This window comes from Erythrolamprus reginae, chromosome 2 (genome assembly GCF_031021105.1).
Source record: "Erythrolamprus reginae isolate rEryReg1 chromosome 2, rEryReg1.hap1, whole genome shotgun sequence".
Taxonomy (NCBI): domain Eukaryota; kingdom Metazoa; phylum Chordata; class Lepidosauria; order Squamata; family Dipsadidae; genus Erythrolamprus; species Erythrolamprus reginae.
In genome coordinates this window covers 33,795,771-33,818,579 of record NC_091951.1, presented here as the reverse complement: position 1 = coordinate 33,818,579, position 22,809 = coordinate 33,795,771, and the positions used below count along the sequence as shown (strand labels likewise).

The following is a 22,809-nucleotide window of genomic DNA, read 5'->3' as shown; positions in this document are numbered from 1 at the left end:
TTTAATAGGAAAGTGACCACAAGAACAAGGGGGCACAATCTGAGGTTAGTTGGGGAAAAGATTAGAAGCAACATGAGAAAATATCATTTTATTGAAAGAGTAATAGATGCTTGGAACAAACTTCCAGCAGACGTGGTTGGTAAATCCACAGTAACTGAATTTAAACATTCCTATGATAAAACATATATCTATCCTAAGATAAAATACAAGAAATCGTATAAGGGCAGACTAGATGGACCATGAGGTCTTTAGTGCATGGGGGGAGTGTCCTGATGGCTTGCTTACGGTCCCAGAGGTACTGGCCCTGCAGCGCCTTCAGCATCTCCAGCCGCTCTTGCAGGGCTTCCAGGCTGAGGGCAGAGGCGCAGGGCAGCAGGGCAAGCAGCAAAGGTGGTGTCGCCAAGCGTGGGCCGAGGAGGAGGGCACCCGCAGCAGCGGCACTGAACAGTAGCCACAGGGCGGCGGAGGGGCAGTTGGCTGCAAGGCACTGACGGTGGCGGTTGGATGTGTTGCAGAATGCCGTACATGCTGGGGCTGCGCTGGGCATGGGGCTGGCACCTCCGTCCCGGCCCAGCCAGTGGGCCAGTGCCAGCCCCGTGCCCATGACAAGCGCAGCACCAGCAATGTACTGCGACCAATGTCGGTGCCACTGCTTGCAGCCGACTGCCCCGTGGCGCACAAAACGTATTGTGCGAGTGAGTGGTGTTGCAGGGCACAAAAAAAAGAAGAGAGAAAAAAGAGAGGAAGGAAGAGAGAAGAAAAGGAGAGAGAGAGAGAATGAAAGCAAGATAGAGAGGGAGAGAAAAAACGAAGTGAGAGGGGGATGGAATGTGAGAGAGAAAAAGAGAAAAATGAGAAAATGATGGAGGGAAAGAATGAGGGAGAGGAAAACGAAACAAATGAGAGAGAAGGACAAAAAGGGAGAGGGACGAGAGAAGTGGAAAGGAGTGAGTGAGGGAGGGAAGGAAGGAGAAATGGAGAGAAAAGGAAGGAAGGAAGGAAAGAAGGAAGAAGAAATGGAGGGAACAAGGAAGGAAGGAAGGATGAAATGAATGGAGGGACAGAGGAAGGAAGGACTTTTTGGCGGGGCGGGTATAAATTTTTTTAAATTTTTCTCTCAACATACATTCAAACAATACAATGTACCATCTAATTTTCGCTGAATAAAATGAGGTATTTTGTCAGTAAGTAATATCAATCATCAAAACAATTGCAAAAGGTTTTTTTTTCTAATGTTGTCATCCAGGTACATACTTTTCTTTTAATTAAATTCCTTCCTTAATGTTCCTTCAAAAAGTACAACACCAATTATATTTCTAACTTATTAACCATTACGCCAAAGTGCTTCCTTCTTTCTTTATATATTTTTCTATAAACATTTTTATACATTTTTCTATAAACCAAGAAAACCTTGTATAGCCAATCAGATGTTAACAAAAGAAAATTAAAAACAAAACATAAACATATATGAATTTCAGACTGCTGCCCCCCACCCCTCTAAATAGTACATTCCCTTTTTGTTTTTTACTTTAAAAAAGGTATGTGCAGTGTGCATAGGAATTTGTTCATAGTTATTTTTTATAGTCCAGCCCTCTAATACTCCGAGGGACAGTGAATTGGCCCCCTGTGTAAAAGGTTTGGGGACCCCTGGTTATGGATGTCCATTGGGGAAAAGGACATGAAAATCCAGGTATACCAGGGTGGTTTCTAACTTATCTTGCTGCCAATTCGCTTCCTCCAGTGCTGTACCTTGTGGGCGCGCGCATGCGCAGTGCTGAAAAAAAATAAAAAATCCCCCCCACACACAAAAAAAGCCAAAAAAAAGATGATGACACATGCCCAGGGCTGGAAATTCAACTTCTGTGCATGCTGAGAAGGGGTGGGGGGATCTGGTTTTTAAAAAAACAACAAAAAAAACACAATTTTAATTCCGTGACATCTTCATGACATCACCAGCAAGTTGCTATCAATTTGGGTGAATCAGTCCGAACCAGGAGGAACCCATGTCTGAGGTATACACATCAGACATCAGGACACCAGCCCACAAATATTATATGGCTTCCATAGAATCCAGGAAGTGATCACCTTGGCGTCCTTAGCAACCTGCCGATATATGTGACATCAAAACTCCACCCCCGGAATCTCTTCGTGGGAGGGATTCCCCAGCTCCTTCAAAGGGAGGTCTTTTCATGTAAAAATAAACATTGTTATTTTTACGAAAAAGGATGCCTCAGCAGCGCTGCAAGCAAAGGGCAGTCCTTTCACATAAAAATAAAAATGTTTATTTTTACGTGAAAGTATCGCCCTTTGCTTACAGTGCCACTGCGGTGTCCTTTTTTGTAAAAATAAAAATAAATAAAAATAAAAATTCCGTAAAAATAAAAAACGATGGGATTCCGGGGGCGGAGCTTTGATGTCATGTAGCGTTCGGAGTTCAAATTTGAGTTCGGTTTGGGTTCGGCCAAATTTTACGCGAAGTTCGTCCGAACTTGCCGAACCCGAACACCGTTGGGTTCACCCATCACTAGTCTTGACAAATTATCATGATTCGTGACAAATCTATATTTTCTTTTAGGCACACTGAGAGCATAAGCACCAAGACAAATTCCCTGTGTGTCCAATCATACTTGGCCAATAAAATAACTCAATAAGGTACAACACTTAATGATAGTCCAGGTACAATAAGCAATCAAATCATATTAGGAACAAGTAAATATAAATTGTAAGGGTACAAGCAACAAAGTTACAGTCATACAGTCATTCGTGGGAGGAGATGGGTGATGGGAAGGATGAGATAATTAATAATAGTGCAGACTTAGGAGGTAGTTTGACAGTGTCAAGGGAAGTATTTGTTTAGCAGTGAGATGGTGTTCAGGGAAAATCTGTCATTGTGTCGTCTTGTTCTGGTGTGCAGCAGTGTTCCCTCTAATTTTTTGGGGGGGTGGGCGGAAAAGTATAGTGTCTGAGCGGCAGTCCCTTCAGGACTGGGCGGCACTCTTTCCCTCTCGGCTTCTGGGCAGGTTTGAAAAACTCTGAGTTGATGATGATTTTTAAGTGAGCCATTGCTCACTGCTCAGCTTAGAGGGAACTATGGTGTGCAGTCCTCTATAGAGTTGTTTTGAGGGTAGGAGTTGAAACAGTTTGTGTCCAAGATGTGAGGGTCTGTAAATATTTTCACAGCCCTCTTTTTGACTTGTGCAGTTTACAGGTCCTCAACGTAAGACAGGTTGGCAGCAATTTTTTTTTCTGCAATTCTGATTATCCTCTGAAGTCTACGTCTGTCATGCTTGGCCAGTCACAAAATACGCATTTATCACATGGCAGGCTCATTCTCCAGGAGATTGCTTCCCACCCTAGGGAGACATTTGAGGGTCCAAGACCTTCCTGAAAATAAATAAAATAAAAGAGCTGGGGTGGCGCAGCAGGTAGAGTGCTATACTGCAGGCCATTGAAGCTGACTGTAGATCTGAAGGTCAGCGGTTCAAATCTCATCACCGGCTCAAGGTTGACTCAGTCTTCCATCCTTCCCAGGTGGGTAAAATGAGGACCTGGATTGTGGGGGCAATATGCTGGCTCTGTTAAAAAGTGCTATTGCTAACATGTAAGCCGCCCTGAGTCTAAGGAGAAGAGTGGCATAAAAATCAAATAAATAAGTAAGTAGGTAAGTAAGTAAGTAAGTGTTCTGTCTGGGTTCCCCCAGACGTCAACACCAACTAAAAAGAGTAGGCAGACATGCTGGTAAAAAGCAAAGTCATTTTATATCTTTGAAAACAAACACAGATAACAAAAACTGTTCTTACTAACTGGAATGCTATGAAGCTTCACAGAAGAGTCACGACGGCCAGACAATACAACAGGCTTCTTGCTGGCACACACACCACTGTAGATAATAAAACCCACGCCTCCTCCAAGTTTTCAGCCTTCGAGGCCACAAGCCAGAATCAGAGACGCCAAGGACCGAAGCAAGGTCACAGGACTCCCAAAAGATAACTCTCCACAATGCAGGAAGGGCGGGCCTGCCTTTTCAACCTTTCTGAGGAGAACCACACCCAAACCCAGCTGTTGCCTATTAGGGATGGAAATACCTGGCTAATTGTCCCCTTCTTTGTGCTGCCCTTCTCTGCCTCATATCTATAATGGCTTGTGCGTTCTCATCTAATGACTCCAGGCTACTCGCTGGGGAGAGCTCCCCCCCGGGGGTCTCAGGCTGTTCTCCCTCCTCCTCGTCCTGACATTCCTCTTCCCCGTCTGCCTGGTCCTCCTCCTCCTCCTGTTCCTCGTCCTCCCCCTCTGAGCATGGAGCCGTCAGAGTTCCAGCCATTCCCTGAGGAGCCTCAGACTGAATCACAACAGTAAGTAAGTAAGTAAGTAAGTAAGTAAGTAAGTAAGTAAGTAAATAAATAAATAAATAAATAAATAAATAAATAAATAAATAAATAAATAAATAAATATGATGCTAGATCAATGGTTGTCAATCTTGATGACTTTAAAATATGTGGGCCTCAACTTCTAGAAATTCCAGCAATTTTGCTTCAATTCTTTCAATGGTTTAAAGTTGCCAAGTTTGAAAAACACTGTGCTACACACTAGCTTTTTTTATTAAAAAAAAATCAGTGTACACAGGGAGTCCAAGTAGGTCTCAAGAGAGTGGGCCAGTAGACATCATATTTTGTTTTGTTACTCAAGGGCTCCTTGCAGCTGATGCCTTGAAAAGATTATACTTGAGTCTGGTGAATTGCATATTTCTCGGAATTTGAGAAACACTTCCTCATTATTGTTTCCAGATAAAAATCAATACCAATCTGAGTCCAGGTTCAGATTAAGGCTACCTAAATTAATAATACCCAAATAAGCAGCCATTTCACTTACAATGGGATCTTCAAGGCTGTGAAATTATGTGAAATAAATTTCAAGCAGCCATAATAGGAATTGCCCAAAGCCCTTTCATTACATCATTACCCACCAAGGCTCAACCAAGCAGACAACCTACAAAGTTAGGAACTCAAAACCACCATGTGATCCTGTCCACATTTCTTTCAACAATATGCTATGTTCTCATGATCCTATATGCCTGGCATCTCCAGTCAAACCAAAGGAAAGTGTCAATCATAAAAGCCACAAAGCTAGAATTGAAACTCTCGTGTTTTCTGCATACAAGGCAGAACTTTGATTGCATAGTCATGGCCACCATCTCGATTTTTTTTTTTTTAACCACACACTGCAAACACCCTTCCCTCAAAAATATAACCCCAACTTTCTTTGCCTTTTTTTCTGGCTTTTTCCTCTCTCCCTTCCTCTTTAGCCGCCCCGAGTCTTCGGAGAGAGGTGGCATACAAATCTAATAAATTATTAATTATTATTTATTTCTCTCTTTAAGAACAAATGGACATATTTACAGCCCTGGGACACAGCTGTTCTCTGCCTGTAGATAAAATTTAAAAAAAAACAAGTGAACAAATAATATTTATGGAGCCAGTATTTGACCTGAGGCATCTTGGCAATTAAAATGCTTTGGGAAATTATTATTTGGCTTGTAGCTTCCTTTTTTTTAAAAAAAAAAATTAAGCCAAATCTTTTAAACAAAATGATAATCAAAAGTTGAGAGATGAGAAGCATTTCATAAGCGTCTTGACACCTACAGTAGCCGAATTGAAGTTTCCAAATTTAAACTTACAATTGAGTGCCAGCACTGAGACAAGCCAAGTGTCAACATTTTTGTACTTCTGGATCATCCTCTAATTACTGTCTCATTCAGTTCAACTCCCAAGATTCCCTCATCAATGACCCCTCTTTCTGTTGTTTAATTTCTTTTTTTTTTAATTTTAAATTGATATGCCATCAAGTCGTTGTCGAATCTTAGTGACCACACAGATAGATTTTCTCCATCACACTCTGCCCATAACCTGGTCTTTTAAGGTCTTTCAACAGTTTTTTAAAACCAAATCACCAATAAATAGCCTAAGCTCTGTGATTAGTTTACAGTAAAACATATATCTGTCTGTCTATTTATTTATTTATTATTTATTTATTTATTGGATTTGTATGCCGCCCCTCTCCGTGGACTCGGGGCGGCTAACAACAGTGATAAAAACAGCATATGACAATCCAATACTAAAACAAGTAAAAACCCTTATTTTAAAACCAATCATACATACATACCATACATAAATTGTAGAAACCTAGGGGGAAAGAATATCTCAGTTCCCCCATGCCTGACGGCAGAGGTGGGTTTTAAGGAGCTTACGAAAGGCAAGGAGGGTGGGGGCTATTCTAATATCTGGGGGGAGTTGGTTCCAGAGGGCCAGGGCCGCCACAGAAAAGGCTCTTCCCCTGGGTCCCGCCAAACGACATTGTTTAGTTGACGGGACCCGGAGAAGGCCCATCATTCTATTCAGTTCGAATTAAAACATACATTTAATTTAATTTATTTTTTAAAAATAAAATGAAATATGAAATGAAATAATAATATAATAAAATAAAATACAAAATTATATTAAAAACCAGCTGGGCAACTTTGGGTCAGTTCCTCTCCCTCAGTCCAAACCACCTCACAGGCATGTTGTTTGGGGAAAAATAGGAGAAGAAGAAATAGCAATAATATTTAGACTTACATACTGCTTCACAGTGCTTTACATCCCTCTCTAAGTAGTTTACAGAGAGTAAGCCTATTGCCCCCAACAATCTGGGTCCTCACTGTACCAACCTTGGAAGAATGGAAGGCTGACTCAACCTTGAGCCTACTGAGATTCAATCTGCCAAACTATTCACAGATGGTGATCAGCAGAAGTAGCTTGCAGTACTGCACTCTAACCACTGCACCACTGAGGCTTATAAGGAAGGATTAGCAGGTATGTTCACTGCCTTGACTTGTACATGAACAATAAAAAGTAGGAATAAAAACATACTATGCAAACTAGACAACTGCAAGATGGTCAGCAAATCTAGAGCGGTATGAATTAAAATAGGATTAAAATGAGAAAAATGAAAGGATCTTCGCCTACCGTTGAAATATTTTATTTTTTTATTTTATTTGTATTTATTTGTTTTGTCCAATACACAATGAAGGTTATAGAGGATATAGTAGAGAAGAAATACGAGATATAGGAGAGACTATAGGACAGGGGACGGACGGCACTTAAGTGTGCTTATGTACGCCCCTTACTGACCTCTTAGGAATCTGGAGAGATCAACCATGCATAGTCTAAGGGTAAAATGTTGGAGGTTAGGGGATGATACTACGGAGTCCGGTAATGAGTTCCACGCTTCAACAACCCGATTATTAAAGTCATATTTTTTTACAGTCAAGTTTGGAGTGGTTAATGTTAAGCTTGAATCTGTTGTGTGCTCTTGTGTTGTTGTGGTTGAAGCTGAAGTAGTCTTTGACAGGCAGGACATTGCAACATATGCAGGCTCAAGTGGAATCTTTCAAGGAGGGAATTCCATGATTGGTGGTTCCAACTAGGAAAGAGCTCTCCTTCTCTCTTATAATCATTTCTCTAAAAGACAAGGAGGAGAAGGGGGACTCAGAAGAAGGCCCACTTACCATATTTTTAGAGTATAAGACGCACCGGTATATAAGATGCACCTTAGTTTTTGGGGAAGAAAAGAGGGAGGGGGAAAATCTGCCTACCACGTATTCATCGGGCTGGCGTCTTTAGTCTGGTCAGCTTCAGTACATTATTTTATCCCCTGGTTAGGGCTTAAAAAAAACTTTTTGTAAAGAGAAACAATGAAAGAGCCAGCAAGCTGGGAAGACCATTAGAACATAAGAAGAGCCATAGTGAATCAGGCCAAAGCCCATCGACTCCAGCATTTTGTATCATATAGTGGCCCACCAGTTGCACATGGAGATCTTGAACAGAAAGAGAAGGCAAAACCCTCCCTTTCCCTCGACCCCCAACAAATGGTACCCAAGGGAATCCTGCCTGCCTCAACCAACATAGAGGTGGCATTTGGACATCCGTTTCAATAACCACCGATACACTTGGCATCCACGAATCTGTCTAATCCTGCCTTGAAGCTATCCAGGCTGACAGCTGTCACGACCTCTTCTGGAAGTGAATTCCATAAACCAACGACCGTCTGGGTGAAGAAATATTACCCTTTATTTGTCCTCACTTTCTTACCTATGGGATTTAGGGAGTGCCCCCTCGTCCTATTATTGTGTGATAGATAAAATATTTTTTCTCTATCCACCTTTTCTATCCCATGCATGATTTTATACACTTCGATGAAGTCACCTCTTAAACGCCGTCTTTCAAGGCTGAAGAAACAACTGTGTTGCAACCTGGTATCATAAGGGAGGTGCTCCATTTCCTTGATCATTCTTGTTGCCCTTTTTTGCACCTTTTCCAGTTCCATGATATCCTTCTTGAGGTGTGGTGACCAGAACTGGACACAGTACTCCAAGTTTGGTCTCACCATCAATTTGTATATTAGCACCTCTGTGGGCTGGAAACATATTTGGAGCAAGTAGAGCAATGAAAAAAAGCCTGCAAAGACTTATGGCTGGAAAGACATTATTTGGAGAGAGTAACAATGAAAAAGCCTACAAGGGAAAAGTTGGGAAGATCGTTACCACCTCATTAGGGCTGGGGAGAAAAGCTTTGAAAAAGCTTCAATCAGAGTATAAGACACACACCAATTTTCAGCCTCTTTAGGGAGGAGAAATGTGTGTCTTATACTCTGAAAAATATGGTAATTTTAAAAAAATCTATAATGATATAGGAGCATATGTTGCTGCATTCAGTTTGGTGGGTGACTTCCAGCTTGGCACCATCAGACGTTTGCAGACATTTGCATGCTCTAGGCTGAATTTGGTGGGTGACTTCCAGCTTGGCACCATCAGACATCGGACAGGATGCAGTCTTTTGGTGTGCGCAGCAGAGCTTAAGGACCGAAAAGTCCCTGTGTGTCTTCACCATCTCTGCATGCCACCTGAGCTCCTCCTTGTTCTTTGGCCCCCTAGGCTAAACTATTGCCCTTCCAATTTTGCAAGGAACAGGACTGTCTCGATTTCACGCTGGGAATCCTGGAAGCTTGAAGCCCACGTGATTTCAAAGTTGCCAAGTGTGAAATACGCTGCTTGTAGAGGGCACAGCTGTTTTTGTTAGAAGAAAACTGTCCATTTCAGAGACTGATTTGATGATGACTTTAACAATCGAGTTGTCGAAGCGTGGAACTCATTACCGGACTCAATAGTGTCAACCCCTAACCCCCAACATTTCTCCCTTAGACTATCCACAATTGACCTCTCCAGGTTCCTAAGAGGTCAGTAAGGGCCGTACATAAGTGCACTAGTGTGCCTTTCGTCCCTTGTCCAATTGTCTTTCCTTTATCTCATATATTATATATATTTTCTTCCTTTCATATATCTTCTCCTCTATTTTTACATATTATCTTTATATAATCCATATTCATATTATCCGGTCAACGACTACTTCAGCTTCAACAGCAACAACACAAGAGCACGCAACAGATTCAAACTTAATATTAATCGCTCCAAATTTGACTGTAAAAAATATGACTTTAACAATCGAGTTGGAACTCATTACCGGACTCAATAGTGTCAACCCCCAATCCCCTACACTTCTCCATTAAACTCTCCATGATTTACCTCTCCAGATTCCTCAGAGGCCAGTAAGGGGCGTACATAAGTGCACTGATGTGCCTATCGTCCCCTGTCCAATTGTCTTTCCTGATCCCTTTTATCTTATATATTCTCTCCTCTCTATATATTCTCTTCCTATCTACTTCTCTTCTTTTTTACTTCCTATCTTTATATATATTACCTAATGTCTATTCTCTTTCATATGTATTGTATATTGGACAAAGAATAAATAAAATAAATAAATAAAATAAAATATATTACTTCATGTCTATTCTCTTCCATATGTATTGTGTATTGGACAAAAGAATAAATAAAAAATAAATAAATGATGGGACACAGTTGCTAATGTCCCTTTATCAGGGCCCCATGCAGAGTGTGCCGAAGGGCTGGCAAATTTCTTTTCTTGGATTCTTTAGCTACCTGAAGGAGGAAGCAAACTGAAGAGATGGGGGATTTCCCCAGGGCCTCTCAAACTATTTAACCAGCAGAGTGAAGGGCACGTTCTGGGACAAAGGAAGCTGAGAGACATAGGCAACACTCCTTTCCTCCTCCACCGTCTGGCCGCTCCGTTGTTCAACATGCTGCTCTCCTTGCTCCTTTGCGCAGGGATTGTGAGCGGATTCCGCCCCAACCATGAATCAGGGGAGATCTCTTCAAGTGACTTCACCGACACTGACATCACGGAGTTGGGAGTGCTGCGGGCCGTAGCGTGGTATATGGAGAGGAACCCTCTTCCGGGAAGACCTCCCATGACTCCTGGATTCCTAGAAAACATGAAGCCGTTGAATGCAACCTGGCTCTTCAAAACCTATTACCAAGGTGAGATGGTTCTGGGGCCCAGAACAAAAAGATCGGTCTTGGTCCGAAGCCCAGTGTCCTGGCCCTCAGTTCTAAGACACTGGCTCCCCTTGTCATGCCTACAACTACATTTAATAATAATAATAATAATAATAATAATAATAATAATAATAATAATAATCCCAGGAGACAGCAATCCCAGGAGACAGCAGAATTGAGGAGAAGCAGCTAGAGAAATTAGTGAAATACGAAGATCTAAAAATCGAGCTGCAATGACCGGCATAAGCCTGTGAAAGTGGTCCCAGTGGTACTTGGCATGCTGGGCGCAGTGCCAAAGGATCTCAGCGGACATTTGAAAACCATCGGAATAGACAAAATCTCCACCTGTCAATTGCAAAAGGCCGCTTTACTGGGATTGGCAAACATAATTTACCGCTACATCACGCAGTCCTAGGTGCTTGGGAAGCGCCCGACTGGTGATGAAATACGAAATCCAGCATAGTGATCTCGTTCGCTGTGTTGTACTGACATAATAATAATAATAATAATAATAATAATAATAATAATAATATTAATAATAATAATAATAATTTATTAGATTTGTTCTTCCCAAGCCTGATTTCACTCCAACACTACTCTTTCCAGAAAGCCAGCGATGGTTTTCACTTACCTTCCTTCCTGGTTCACAAACGTGAATGCGCCAGTAGTGGGTTCCTACCGGAATGCATAAGGACGCATAAGGACACTGCACCGATACCAAAAAATGAGCTAGACACAAAGCTTTGGGTGTCTTGTGTGCATGGGTGATCGTCCCAGCGTGGTTTTGCTTCTGCCCATAAGCATGAAGCAAAATCGCACAAGATTATTAGATTAGATTAGATTTTATTGGATTTGTATGCCGCCCCTCTCCGTAGACTCCGTAGACAAGGGGACGCACGCAAGAGATTTCGGTGATTTTTTGTTTCTGCGCATGCACAGGAAGCAAAATCTCAAAAGGGGACTCACGCAACAGATTTTGGCAATTTTGTTTCTGCTTTAGTGAGATTTTGGTGTTTTTTTAGCTTCTGTGCATGTGCAGAAACAAAAAATTGCCAAAATGTTTGTTTATGTTTATGTTTATTTAGATTTGTATGCCGCCCCTCTCCGCAGACTCGGGGTGGCTCACAACAAAGTGAAAAAAAACAGTTTACAACAAATCTAAATTTCTACTAAAAACATTTTAAAAACCCCATTTTCTAAACACACATACATACACACATACCATTCATAAATTGTATATGCCTGGGGGAGATGTCTCAGTTCCCCCATGCCTGATGACACAGGTGGGTCTTAAGGAGCTTACGAAAGGCAAGGAGAGTAGGGGCAGTTCTAATCTCCGGGGGGAGTTGGTTCCAGAGGGCCGGGGCCGCCACAGAGGGCCTGGGGCCCACCAACCGACATTGTTTAATTGACGGGAGCCGGAGAAGGCCCACTCTGTGGGACCTAATCGGTCGCTGGGATTCGTGCGGCAGCAGGCGGTCTCGGAGATATTCTGGTCCAGTGCCATGAAGGGCTTTAAAGGTCATAACCAACACTTTGAATTGTGACCGGAAATCTCATGTGCATGTATGTCCCCTCATGAGATTTTGCTTCCTGTGCATGCACAGAAGCAAAACCATACTGGGATGTGCGTGCACACACACAAGACACCTGAAGCTGTGTGCGGAGCACATTGGTAGCAGTGATAGGAAGAAAGCATGCGCTTTACTCGTATGTGTGCCTTCTGCACATGCAGAGAGCCCTGAAATGTGGCTAAATAAGAATGGCATTACATCCAGGTAGTTACGCACGCACCCACCAGCAATCACCACTACTGGCTTATCCGAACCAGCAGAATATCACCTCTGCAAAAAGCAAATTGTTGGGGGTTTTTTGTTTTTTGTTTTAATTTTTAATTTAAAATGAAACAGACTTATAAAAACCCACAATCATAAAAGAAAAATACACATATCCGGGATGGTTTACATCCCAATTTTCGTCAGAAGCACATACGGAGTTGTATATGTTTTTACATCAAATTGAAAATGTTTTAGTCTATGTTCACTGTAAATACTGTACATTTTTGTTTAAAATAGAGTTTATTGAATATATATACAAAACTATATACAAAGACAATACAAAACAGTATGGACAGGACAGGGTGTTCTTATCATATGTGTCTAATTGTTATTTTCATTAAGGTCGAACAAACCACATTTAACACTAACAAAAAACAAAACAAAAAACCAACGTAGGACGCCCCTTTCCCCCCCCCCCCCTCTGCCAACCTGCAGTTATATTTATATTTCATTTTTCCGGTTATACTTTCAGTGGTATCCTGTTTCTTAAAATTTGCTTAATCTATTAGTCTAGTGTTTCCTTTTCTAGGTGTTGCGTATAAAATTCTAATTGTTATGTTTCTGGTATATTCCTTCATATTGAATAAATAAATAAAAGAATAGAATATCGGCGAGCAATCAAATAAGTTGTTTTGTCTTGTTCTTCTCCTCCTTTCTCTTCATTCCTGGTCTCTTTGTAGTTTATTCTAATTTCTTTTCGTTTCTGTCTCTCTCTCCCTCTCCTCAATCCAGTTATAGAACTTATCCCATGTGGTTGTATTTTCTGTTTCTTTATTATCTTTCAGTTTTTGTGTTAGAGAATCATATTCGGCGCAGTCAAATATTTTTTTGATTATTTCTCTGTCTGATGGTATCTCCTCCCTTTTCCAGTTTTGAGCTATTGATATTCTGCTTGCTGTTATAATGTGTTGGATTGTATGATAATCTGTTTTCCTTATTTTTATGCCTATTATTCCCAATAGGAAGATCTCTGGCTTGAGAGGTAGGTTTGTGCCCGTAATTTCGAATATCCAATGTTTTATTTTAGACCACAATTTTTTTATCTTTGGGCAGCTCCACCAAATATGGAAAAAGGTTCCCGACGGATTTGAACACCTCCAGCAATTTGGTCTGGTTTTGGGAAAGATCTGTGCTAGTCTTGATGGCGACATATGCCACCTGTAGAACATTTTTATGGTGTTTTCTTTGAATGATACTGACTTCGTAATTTTATAATTTTTATTCCAAATTGTCTCCCATTGGTCTATATGGATGTTATAGCCAAAATTCTTTGCCCAACTGGTCATTGGGTCTTTAGATATTTCCGTTTCCATTTCATACAATATTAAATAACTATATATTCTTGCAATAAAATGTTTATCACTTCCTAATATAAGTTTATCCAGGGGAGTGTTGTGTGCTGCTATTCCTTCTTCTTTAGTGTCTTTTTGCCATTTCGAAAATATTAGCCTATATGGCCACCAGTTCAAGATTATGTTCTGCTCTGCTAACTCTTCTTTCGTTTTTATATTTCCTTCTGTATTTAATAAGTGGTTATAAGTTATCGTATTTTTTAATTCAATAGTGTTCGGGTGAGTAAGAGCTTCCAGACTGGAATACCATCTAGGTATTTTTGTATAATGGTCCTTTTTTAATTTAAGCCATGTTGTTATTAAAACATCTCTGATCATGTGGTTTTTAAAGTAAGTCGGAATCTTTTGGTGCTGATTCCATAGCATATTGTGCCAGCCAGAGAGTAAGTCATGGCCTTCTAGAGCTAATGTTCTCTCTGCTTTAAGCTCTATCCAGTCTTTTATCCATAGCAAATTACAAGATAACTGGTAAATCTTAAAGTCCGGTAATCCTAAACCCCCTTGTTTAGTTCTATCTTGTAGCCATTTTAATCTGATCCTGGGTCTTTTATTGTTCCATATGAATTTAGAAGTGATTTTATTCAATCTGTTGAAGAAGTCGTTGTTTAATTTTGTTGGGATTGTTTGAAAGAGGTACAAGAATTTCGGCAGTACTGACATTTTAATTGTCGCTATTCTACCTAGTAATGAAATTTGCAACTTGTCCCAGTCTTTTAATTGTTTCTCAATTGTCTTTAATAGTTTTTCGTAGTTATCTTCTTTAATAGTACTACATTTTTTTGTAAGTAAAATCCCCAAGTATTTAACTATTTTAACTATTTTAATTTTCAAAATTTCTTCCAGATCATTTTCCTGCTCCTTTGTCATATTTTTGGTTATAATTTTGGTTTTTTGCATATTTATTTTTAAACCTGCTACCTCGCCGAAATCCTCCACCTCTTTCATAATAAATTTCCCCGATTCCAGTGGGTTTTCTAGTATCAGGGCCAAATCATCCGCGTATGCCTGTAATTTAAACTCTTGTCTTTTAGTTTTTAATCCTCTTATTTTAGAGTTGGCTCTAATTTGTCTTAGCATGGTTTCTGTAGTGAGAATATATAGTAATGGGGAAAGTGGGCAGCCTTGTCGAACTCCTTTTTCAATTTGAATTCTATCGGTTAAATCTCCGTTTATTGCTATTCTTGTGTGTTGTTTGTGGTAAATTGTCTCGATCATTCTTATAAATTTGGCACCAAATTTCATATGTTTTATTACTTCTATCATAAATCCCCAATTTAGATTGTCGAAAGCCTTCTGGGCATCTAGGAAAATAAGAGCTAATTGTTTGTCTGAATGTTTTTCATAAAATTCTAATACGTCTAATATTATCCTCGTGTTATTCCTTATATGCCTGCCGGGTAGAAAGCCGTTTTGATCGGAATGTATCTTATTATTTAAAACTGTTTTTAATCTGTTTGCCATTAGACACATAAAAATTTTATAATCCACATTTAGCAGGGAGATAGGTCTATAATTTTGGATTCTATGCTTCTCTTCTTCATTTTTGGGAATCAGACTTGTGAATGCCTCCATCCATGAGTTGGGCATTAGGCCTTTTTCTAGGACTTCATTATAGAGTGTTAGTAGGAGATCTCCTAACTCAGTGGAGAATTCTTTATAGAATTCAGAAATGATGCCGTCTGGGCCCGGGGCTTTATTGTTTTTCAGATTTTTAATTGTTTCCTCCAATTCAGTTATCGTAATTTCTTTGTTTAATCTTTCCCTTTCGTTGTCCGTCAATTCTCCCGGTTCCGATTTTGTTATATACAACTTTTGTTTCTCTGGGGTTTTTATTTCCCTTTTATATAATTCTATATAATAATCAGTAGCAATTTGTTTTTTCCTTTCTAAAGTGGATTGTCTTTCTCCCCTATTATCTTCTAACGAATGAATATATCGTTCCTTTTCTTCTTTTTTTAGTTTATGGGCAAGCCATCTGCCCGACTTGTTTGCATTTTCGAAGTAGTCTAATTTAGCTCTTTTTAGTTTCCCTGCTAACTCCTCCTGAGCCATTAGATTAATTTGGTGGGTTAATTTGTCCTTTTCCTCTGTAAGTTTCTCATTCGAGAGATCTTGTTGTATTTCTATTTCTAATTGTTTAATTCTAACTAGATAATCTTTAATCTTTTGATTTTTAATTTTCTTTACTCTAGAGGAGTATGATATAGTGATTCCTCTTAGATATGCCTTTAAGGTGTCCCATAGATTTTGTACAGTAGTATCATCATTCCAATTATCTTTTAGAAATAGAATTAGTTCTTTTTTAACCTGGTCAGTGTAATTTTTTTCTTTAAGTAATAATTGGTTCAAAGACCACTTTTGAAAGTTTTTCCTTGGTTCCTTTATCATGATTGTGATTGGGTGGTGATCTGCCCAAATATTGGGACCAATCTCCACTTGTTCTGTATATTTATCCATGTTCAGGTCACCCCAGGCCATATCTATTCTTGACCAGGATTGATGTGGGTTTGAAAAAAAGGTGTATTCACTATTCCCCTGGTGTCTTTCTCTCCATAGATCCAAAAGATTAAATTCTCTTGTTAGTTCAAAAAATTTGTTAGGTAGAATTTTCCTATCCTGAATTTTTTTTTTTGATGTTTTATAGTCTTTTTTTTAATCCGTAATCGCGTTGAAGTCTCCTAATATACACACATTCTTCGTTTCTAATTGTATTAATTGATCCTTTATTTTTTGGTAAAATTCTGATTGGTTTGAGTTTGGGGCATATATCACCATCAAGACTGCAAGACTTTGACCAATTTTGATTTTCAAATTGAGTATTCTTCCGTCGGGATCAGCAAAAATTAGCTCTGGTTGTAGCCTCTCTTTTACATACACTGCTATGCCTCTTTTCTTTGTTTCTGCTAGCGCCGTAAACAGTTTCCCTAATTTTTTATTCTTAAGTAGGTTTTGATCTTGCGATCTAATGTGCGTTTCTTGTAAGCAGATTATGTCTGCTTCCTCCTTCTTCAATTTAATCATCGTTTGTTTTCTTTTTATAATTGAGTTTAGTCCGTTTATATTAACTGAGAAAATTTTTAATAATTTCATATTTATTTATAAAGGATACGGGGAATGAGAGAGAGAGAGAAAAAGAAAGAGGGAGGGAATAGAAAAAATTTGCTTGCTCGCCAAGGGACTCCCCTGTTGTGTGTTATTTATCTAAATGTATGGTCTATTATAGTTGATATTGTGTAATTTCCTTTCTACTTCCTCTTTGCTGTTGCTCTTGTTGTTACTCTGTTTTCTTCTCTAAAACTAAGATCCTTCTCGCTTTCTGCACTTTGTTGTCCTTGCTCGTTTTCTTCTGGTCTGGTCTGAGGGGCTCCTTCAGGGCCAAGTGTGTTTTCTCCTTCTAGATTTTGTATAATAAAATTGTCTGCTTTTTCGAAAGAATCGATCTTGTATTTTCTTCCTTTCCAAGTCACCAACAAGCCTTCTGGGATCAGCCATCTATATGAGATTCCCCTTCTCATCAGTTTAGCGGTCAAGAAGTGAAACTCCCTTCGTCCCTCTCTAATTCTCTTGGGTACCTGTTTTAGTATAGTTATTTCTCTGTCGTTAAACAGAATTTGCTCGTTTCTTGTGTTTCTATAGATCGCATCCCTTGCGGGTTTTTTTGTGAAACGGATATGTACTTCTCTTGGGACTTTGTTTTTTTTGGCATAGTTTGTCTGGATCCTGAAGACCTCGTCTATATGATTTTTTACTTCTTCTTCGTCTATCTGCAGATTTTCTGATAGGATTTTTACCATTTTGGAAGTCAGATCTTCGTCCGCTTGCTCGGGGACGTTTTGAAAACGAAGATAATAGGAGGCTTTCTCCATCTCTAGAACCGCCACAGCCCCTTCCAGCTCCTTATTTTCCGCCCTTAATCTTCCCTCGGCAAGAACGATGTTTTTGTCTGTTTTTATTATGTTTTCTTCCATGTTTCTGATTTTCAACTCATGGTTATTGACCGTTTCCTGGATTGATCCCATTTTTGCCTCTAGGCCTTCGATTTTGTCAGCCATCTTCTCAAAGTTTTTATTGATTTCTTCTTGGTTTTTAACCATCGTTTCTTGTGTTGCAATGGAGGTCTCTTGGCTTCTAGCCATAAATTCTTGGATCAAATCTAGAGAGGCTTGGATTGACTGTAATGTCGGTAATTGATTTTGTTTTTCTGTCAAGGCCATCTCTGTAGTCTGTTTCAAGTTGAGGGTGTTCGGGCTTCCTGTAATGTTTGTTTTCTTGGCTGTTTTGGTAAAGGTGGTTGACATGTTTGGAGGGAAATTACTTATAAAATTGGTAGTACAAGGTTTGTTGTTAAGTAATGCCGTTTTCTAACAGTGTTTAGTTGATAGTTAGTCTGCTTCTTTCCTCTTAAGCGGGTTTACAAATTTTAGCCACTTCTTCTTTTGCCCTCAGACCATCTACCTAAACTTTCTTTTTTTTATTTCATCGTAAATTGTCTAAAATGTTTAAATGTCTTACTGCTAAAAGACCTAAACCTGGTACCCCAGTTTCTTATTGAATTTACTAAATGGATGATTTTATGTGTAGTGTGTCTTAACGCTGTTTAAATGTCCACTAGACCACAATTCCCAGTCACTCCTATCTTTTCAAATCTTTTCGTTATACAACGTATATTATAAACAGGTTAATTACATAAAAACAGTTAATTAAATTTCAGCTGAAGTACCAAATATTATAGATTGTAAAAGACTTATATAACACTTTGTATGGCCCTTTTTAGCGTTAAAGATAATTTTGTAGGGTTAGAAATTCTACTTGTGCTAATATATTTACTCTACTTATGTTAATATATTTGATAGACTTATATAATTGATCTTCAATAAATATTAAATATTAAATATTAAATATTAAATACTATGTTTTAAATATTAACTCTTAAATATCAACCATTAAATGCTAAACATAAAATTCTACCAAGTACCAATACAATTCATTGAGTCTCTCCGGTCTCTTAAGTCTGTTTAGTCTACCAATAATTAATAATCAATATTAAATAGTTAATAGTAATCACGGTTAAATCACAATTAATGGTATGGGGATAAGGTTCAGAAGCTTTATACTCTACAATATTAGAAATATATTTAAACTATAAAGTAGATACATGCAAAATAGATAGATTATTTAAAATGTACTATGAAATAAGTAAGCAAGTTTATTATATGCAGGTTTTGATAGTAATTAAAGGATAGGAACAACAAAAAGGGAGAAAAAGGATGATAGGAGAGGAGGAAAAGAAAAGTTACTAACTAAAAAACTAGTTTGGGGTAAAGGTTACAAACTAAAGAGCTAGCTTAAAGTAATCTAAGGTAATTTAAAATAGTTTACAAAAGTCCACTTTCCGGGTTGCGTTAAGGTGCTAGCCTTCCTTTTTCCGTGTCTTCGTCTTGCTTTGTTCTTCGGCGTCTGGTGTCGGCTCTCGTTCCCTCTGCGTCACTTCTCGCTGCACCACAAGTTTACCACCCCCCGATTGCTCTCCCAACCTCAAACGAGGCAGAATGACATCTCAAATAAATCGGCAAATCGGCAAACCGGCAGATCTTCTTCTGCTTTATCCACACCGCTCCTTTCTCCTTCTGTCTCACGCTGTCTCACGCTACCGCTCGACCACCTCTCCGCCACTCCGCTATTCCGCCGCTCCACCGCAATGACTCTTTCGTTTTCTGTTCTCCTTCCACCACGCCTTTCTCCTCTCCTGTGTAGCTTTGTTTCGCCGCTCTTTCTTCCAAGCCTACGTTGCAAACAATACTCCTCCGTTCTGCTCTTCAGCTTGTTGAATCAGTTCTCAGTTGTCAGCAAAACGCACAGAAGTCAGTCTGGCCGTATCTTCTCACTCCTCCTCGCTTCCTTCACTTCCGCTCCTCCGCCATTCACTTCCTTCCCCACACTCCGACTTACTTTGCTTTCTTAAACTTATGCTCCGCACACAACGATTGCCGCTATACCGCACTCCAGGAGACACACAACTCTTGATGCAAAGGTAAACTCAACACCTGATTAACTATTAGAAATTAACTTAAATTCTCGCTGAATAAACCGCCTGTAGTTTCGACTCCCTGGTGGTAATCTGCCGCGGGCCTTTCGGCCTTTGGGATGAGGTAAACCACAACTTTTTTTTCCGCCCACTCACGGGGATTTGTCTCTATTTCCAGGGGGGTTTTGCGAGACCCCCCTTCTCTAGGACTTCCCCTTTCTTTAGCACCCTCGACCGTGAGAGACTATCTCCGTTATCACGGCTAATGAGCGAAAACTTCGACTACAAACCTGGAGCCCCAAGTTTGCACGTCGCACCGGCCCAGCCCCGCCCCGGAAGTCCATAAATACTGTACATTTTTATGTAAGAGAAAATAAAGAAGAAAAGAAACACTTTAGAAAAGAACTTGAAAGAGAATGGGAAAAGAAGTGAGAAAATCTACTTTCCAATTTTGAAAAAAGAGATGAACATATTAATTCTTAATCTTTTAAACCTTGCATTCTATTTCACTTTATTTATTTATTTATTTATTTATTTACTTACTTACTTACTTACTTACTTACTTACTTACTTACGTACCTATCTATCTATCTATCTATCTATCTATTTATTTATTTATTTATTTTATTCATTTTGTCCAATACACAAATGCATAGGAAGAAAAATAGACATGTAGTAATATATATAAGGGTAAAAGTGAACTTAGAGGTGAGGACATCTGAAAGGAAGAAAATATATATGATAAGTGAGAGAAAGGAGAGACAATTGGACAGGGGACGAAAGGCACTCCAGTGCACTTATCTACGCCCCTTACTGGCCTCTTAGGAACCTGGAGAGGTCAATCGTGGAGAGTCTAAGGGAGAAATGTTGGGGGTTAAGGGTTGACACTATTGAGTCCGGTAATGAGTTGGTTGATTGTTTGATTGTTTCTTTATTTATTTAAACCTATTGTAAAATTTATCCAAAAAAGCTAATTGTTAATAATAATAATAATAATAATAATAATAATAATAATAATAATAATAATTATTATTATTATTATTATTATTATTATTATTATTATTATTATTATTATTATTGATTAGATTTGTATGTCGCCCCTATCCGAGGACTCGGTGCTTTATCAGTGCTTCATCTCACTTTCATACCATGAAAGAATCACCATCTGAGGAGCCATTGGGGTATTCTAATAAATCTGTACAGATTCTAAATAGCTCTTTTAGGCTCTTTCAAGGCTTTTCTTCCATGCAATCAAATGTTGTCCATATTGAGTTGACCCAAAGGTGCTTTTTCCAGGATGCAACTGAACTTTCTTGGTTTTCTTTTTCTTTCAAAGACAGTTCACTTCTCATCCAATGTTCTGTCTGGGTCCCCCCAGATGCCAACACCAACCAAAAAGAGTAGCCAGACACACTGGTAAAAAGCAAAGGCAGTTTATATAATTCAAAGCAAACACAGGTAACGAAAACTGTTCTTACAGACAGGAACACTATGAAGCTTCACAGAGGTTTCACGAAGGCCAGGCAATAAAACAGGATTCTTGCTGGCAAAAACAACGCTGGAGATAATAAAACCCACGCCTCCCTCAAGTCTTCCAGACTTCTAGGCCACAAGCCAAGATCAGAGACGCCGAGAATCGAAGCAAGGTCACAGGACTCCCAATTGATAACTCTCCACAAGACTGTAAGGGCGGGCCTGCCTTTTCAACCCTGCTGAGGAGAACCACACCCAAACCCAGCTGTTGCCAATTCAGGGATGGAAATACCTTTCTAATTGGCCCCTTCTTTGAGCTGCTCGTCGCTGCCTCATGTCTATTATAGCCTGTGCGTCTTCATCCAATGAATCCAGGCTACTAGCTGGGGAGAGCCCCCCCCCGGGGGTCTCAGACTGCTCTCCCTCCTCCTCTTCCTGACGTTCCTCTCCCCCATCTGCCTGGTCCTCCCCCTCCTGTTCACTGTCCTCCTCCTCTGGGCATGGATCCGGCAGAGATCCAGCCGGTCCCTGAGGAGCCTCAGGCTGAATCACAACATCCAAGAAGCATTTTCCAGCTCTGACAGGATAGTGGAGAATGGAAGGATTATTCCTTCTTACCCTGTCAGAGTTGAAGAAGCTTCTTGCGTGAGAAGTGAACCATCTTCAAAAGAAAAAAGAAAACCAAGGAAGTCCAGTGGCCTCCTGGAAAAAGCACCTTTGGCACAACCATGACCTGGATGACTGAGAATTTCTACCGACAATATATTGAGTTTAATTTAATTTAATGTATTTAACTTATATGACGCCCAATCCTGTGGGACTCAGGTTGAGTTCAGTTGAATTGGTTGAGTTTATTTATTTATTAATTAGATTTGTATGCCGCCCCTCTTCGCAGACTCTGGGAGGCTAACAACAATAAAAGGACAATGTAAACAAATATAATATTAAAAATAATCTAAAAAACCCCAATTTAAAGAACCAATCATACATACAAACATACCATGTATAAATTCTATAAGCCTAGGGGGAAGGGAAAATTTCAATTCCCCCATGCCTGACGACAGAGGTGGGTTTTGAGGAGCTTGCGAAAGGCAAGGCGGGTGGGGGCAACTCTGATATCTGGGGGGAGTTGGTTCCAGAGGGTCGGGGCCGCCACAGAGAAGGCTATTCCCCTGGGTCCCGACAGATGACATTGTTTAGTCGACGGGACCCAGAGAAGGCCAACTCTGTGGGACCTAACTGGTAGCTGCGATTCGTGCGGCAGAAGGCAGTCCCGGAGATATTCTGGTCCGATGCCATGAAGAGCTTTGGAGATGGGCTCCAATTCCGATATTTCTGGATAATCCAAGTCTGGCCTTCCAAGATGCCATGGAAACCTGGCTCTGCAGCAGGCCTGGGGCCATTGAGTAATGGTACCATTTAGATCTGCCCAAGAAGATATGAATGACTTTTATTTTCTTTTTTTCTATGGGCTTTTAACTGTTTCTATATTGTTTTTAGATGCTGTATGCCACCTAGAGCCCAGAAGGAGTTGGGCGGCCTATACATTAGATCAGTGTTTCCCAACCTTGGCAACTTGAAGATATCTGGACTTCAACTCCCAGAATTCCCCAGCCAGCAAATGCTGGCTGAGGAATTCTGGGAGTTGAAGTCCAGATATCTTCAAGTTGTCAA

At 39.8% G+C, this 22,809-nt stretch overlaps 1 protein-coding gene across 3 annotated transcripts in view; it reads left to right on the top strand.

The window, feature by feature from the left end:
- Nucleotides 1-10,032: 10,032 nt before the first annotated feature.
- Nucleotides 10,033-22,809, top strand: part of LOC139160121 (von Willebrand factor A domain-containing protein 7-like) — a 66,118-nt gene continuing 53,341 nt past the window's right edge. For all 3 annotated transcript variants that reach the window (XM_070737667.1, XM_070737666.1, XM_070737668.1), the window contains exon 1: nt 10,033-10,429. In XM_070737667.1, coding sequence (XP_070593768.1) covers nt 10,189-10,429 — 241 coding nt within the window. In that variant the 5' untranslated portion in view covers nt 10,033-10,188. The remainder of the gene's footprint in view (nt 10,430-22,809) is intronic.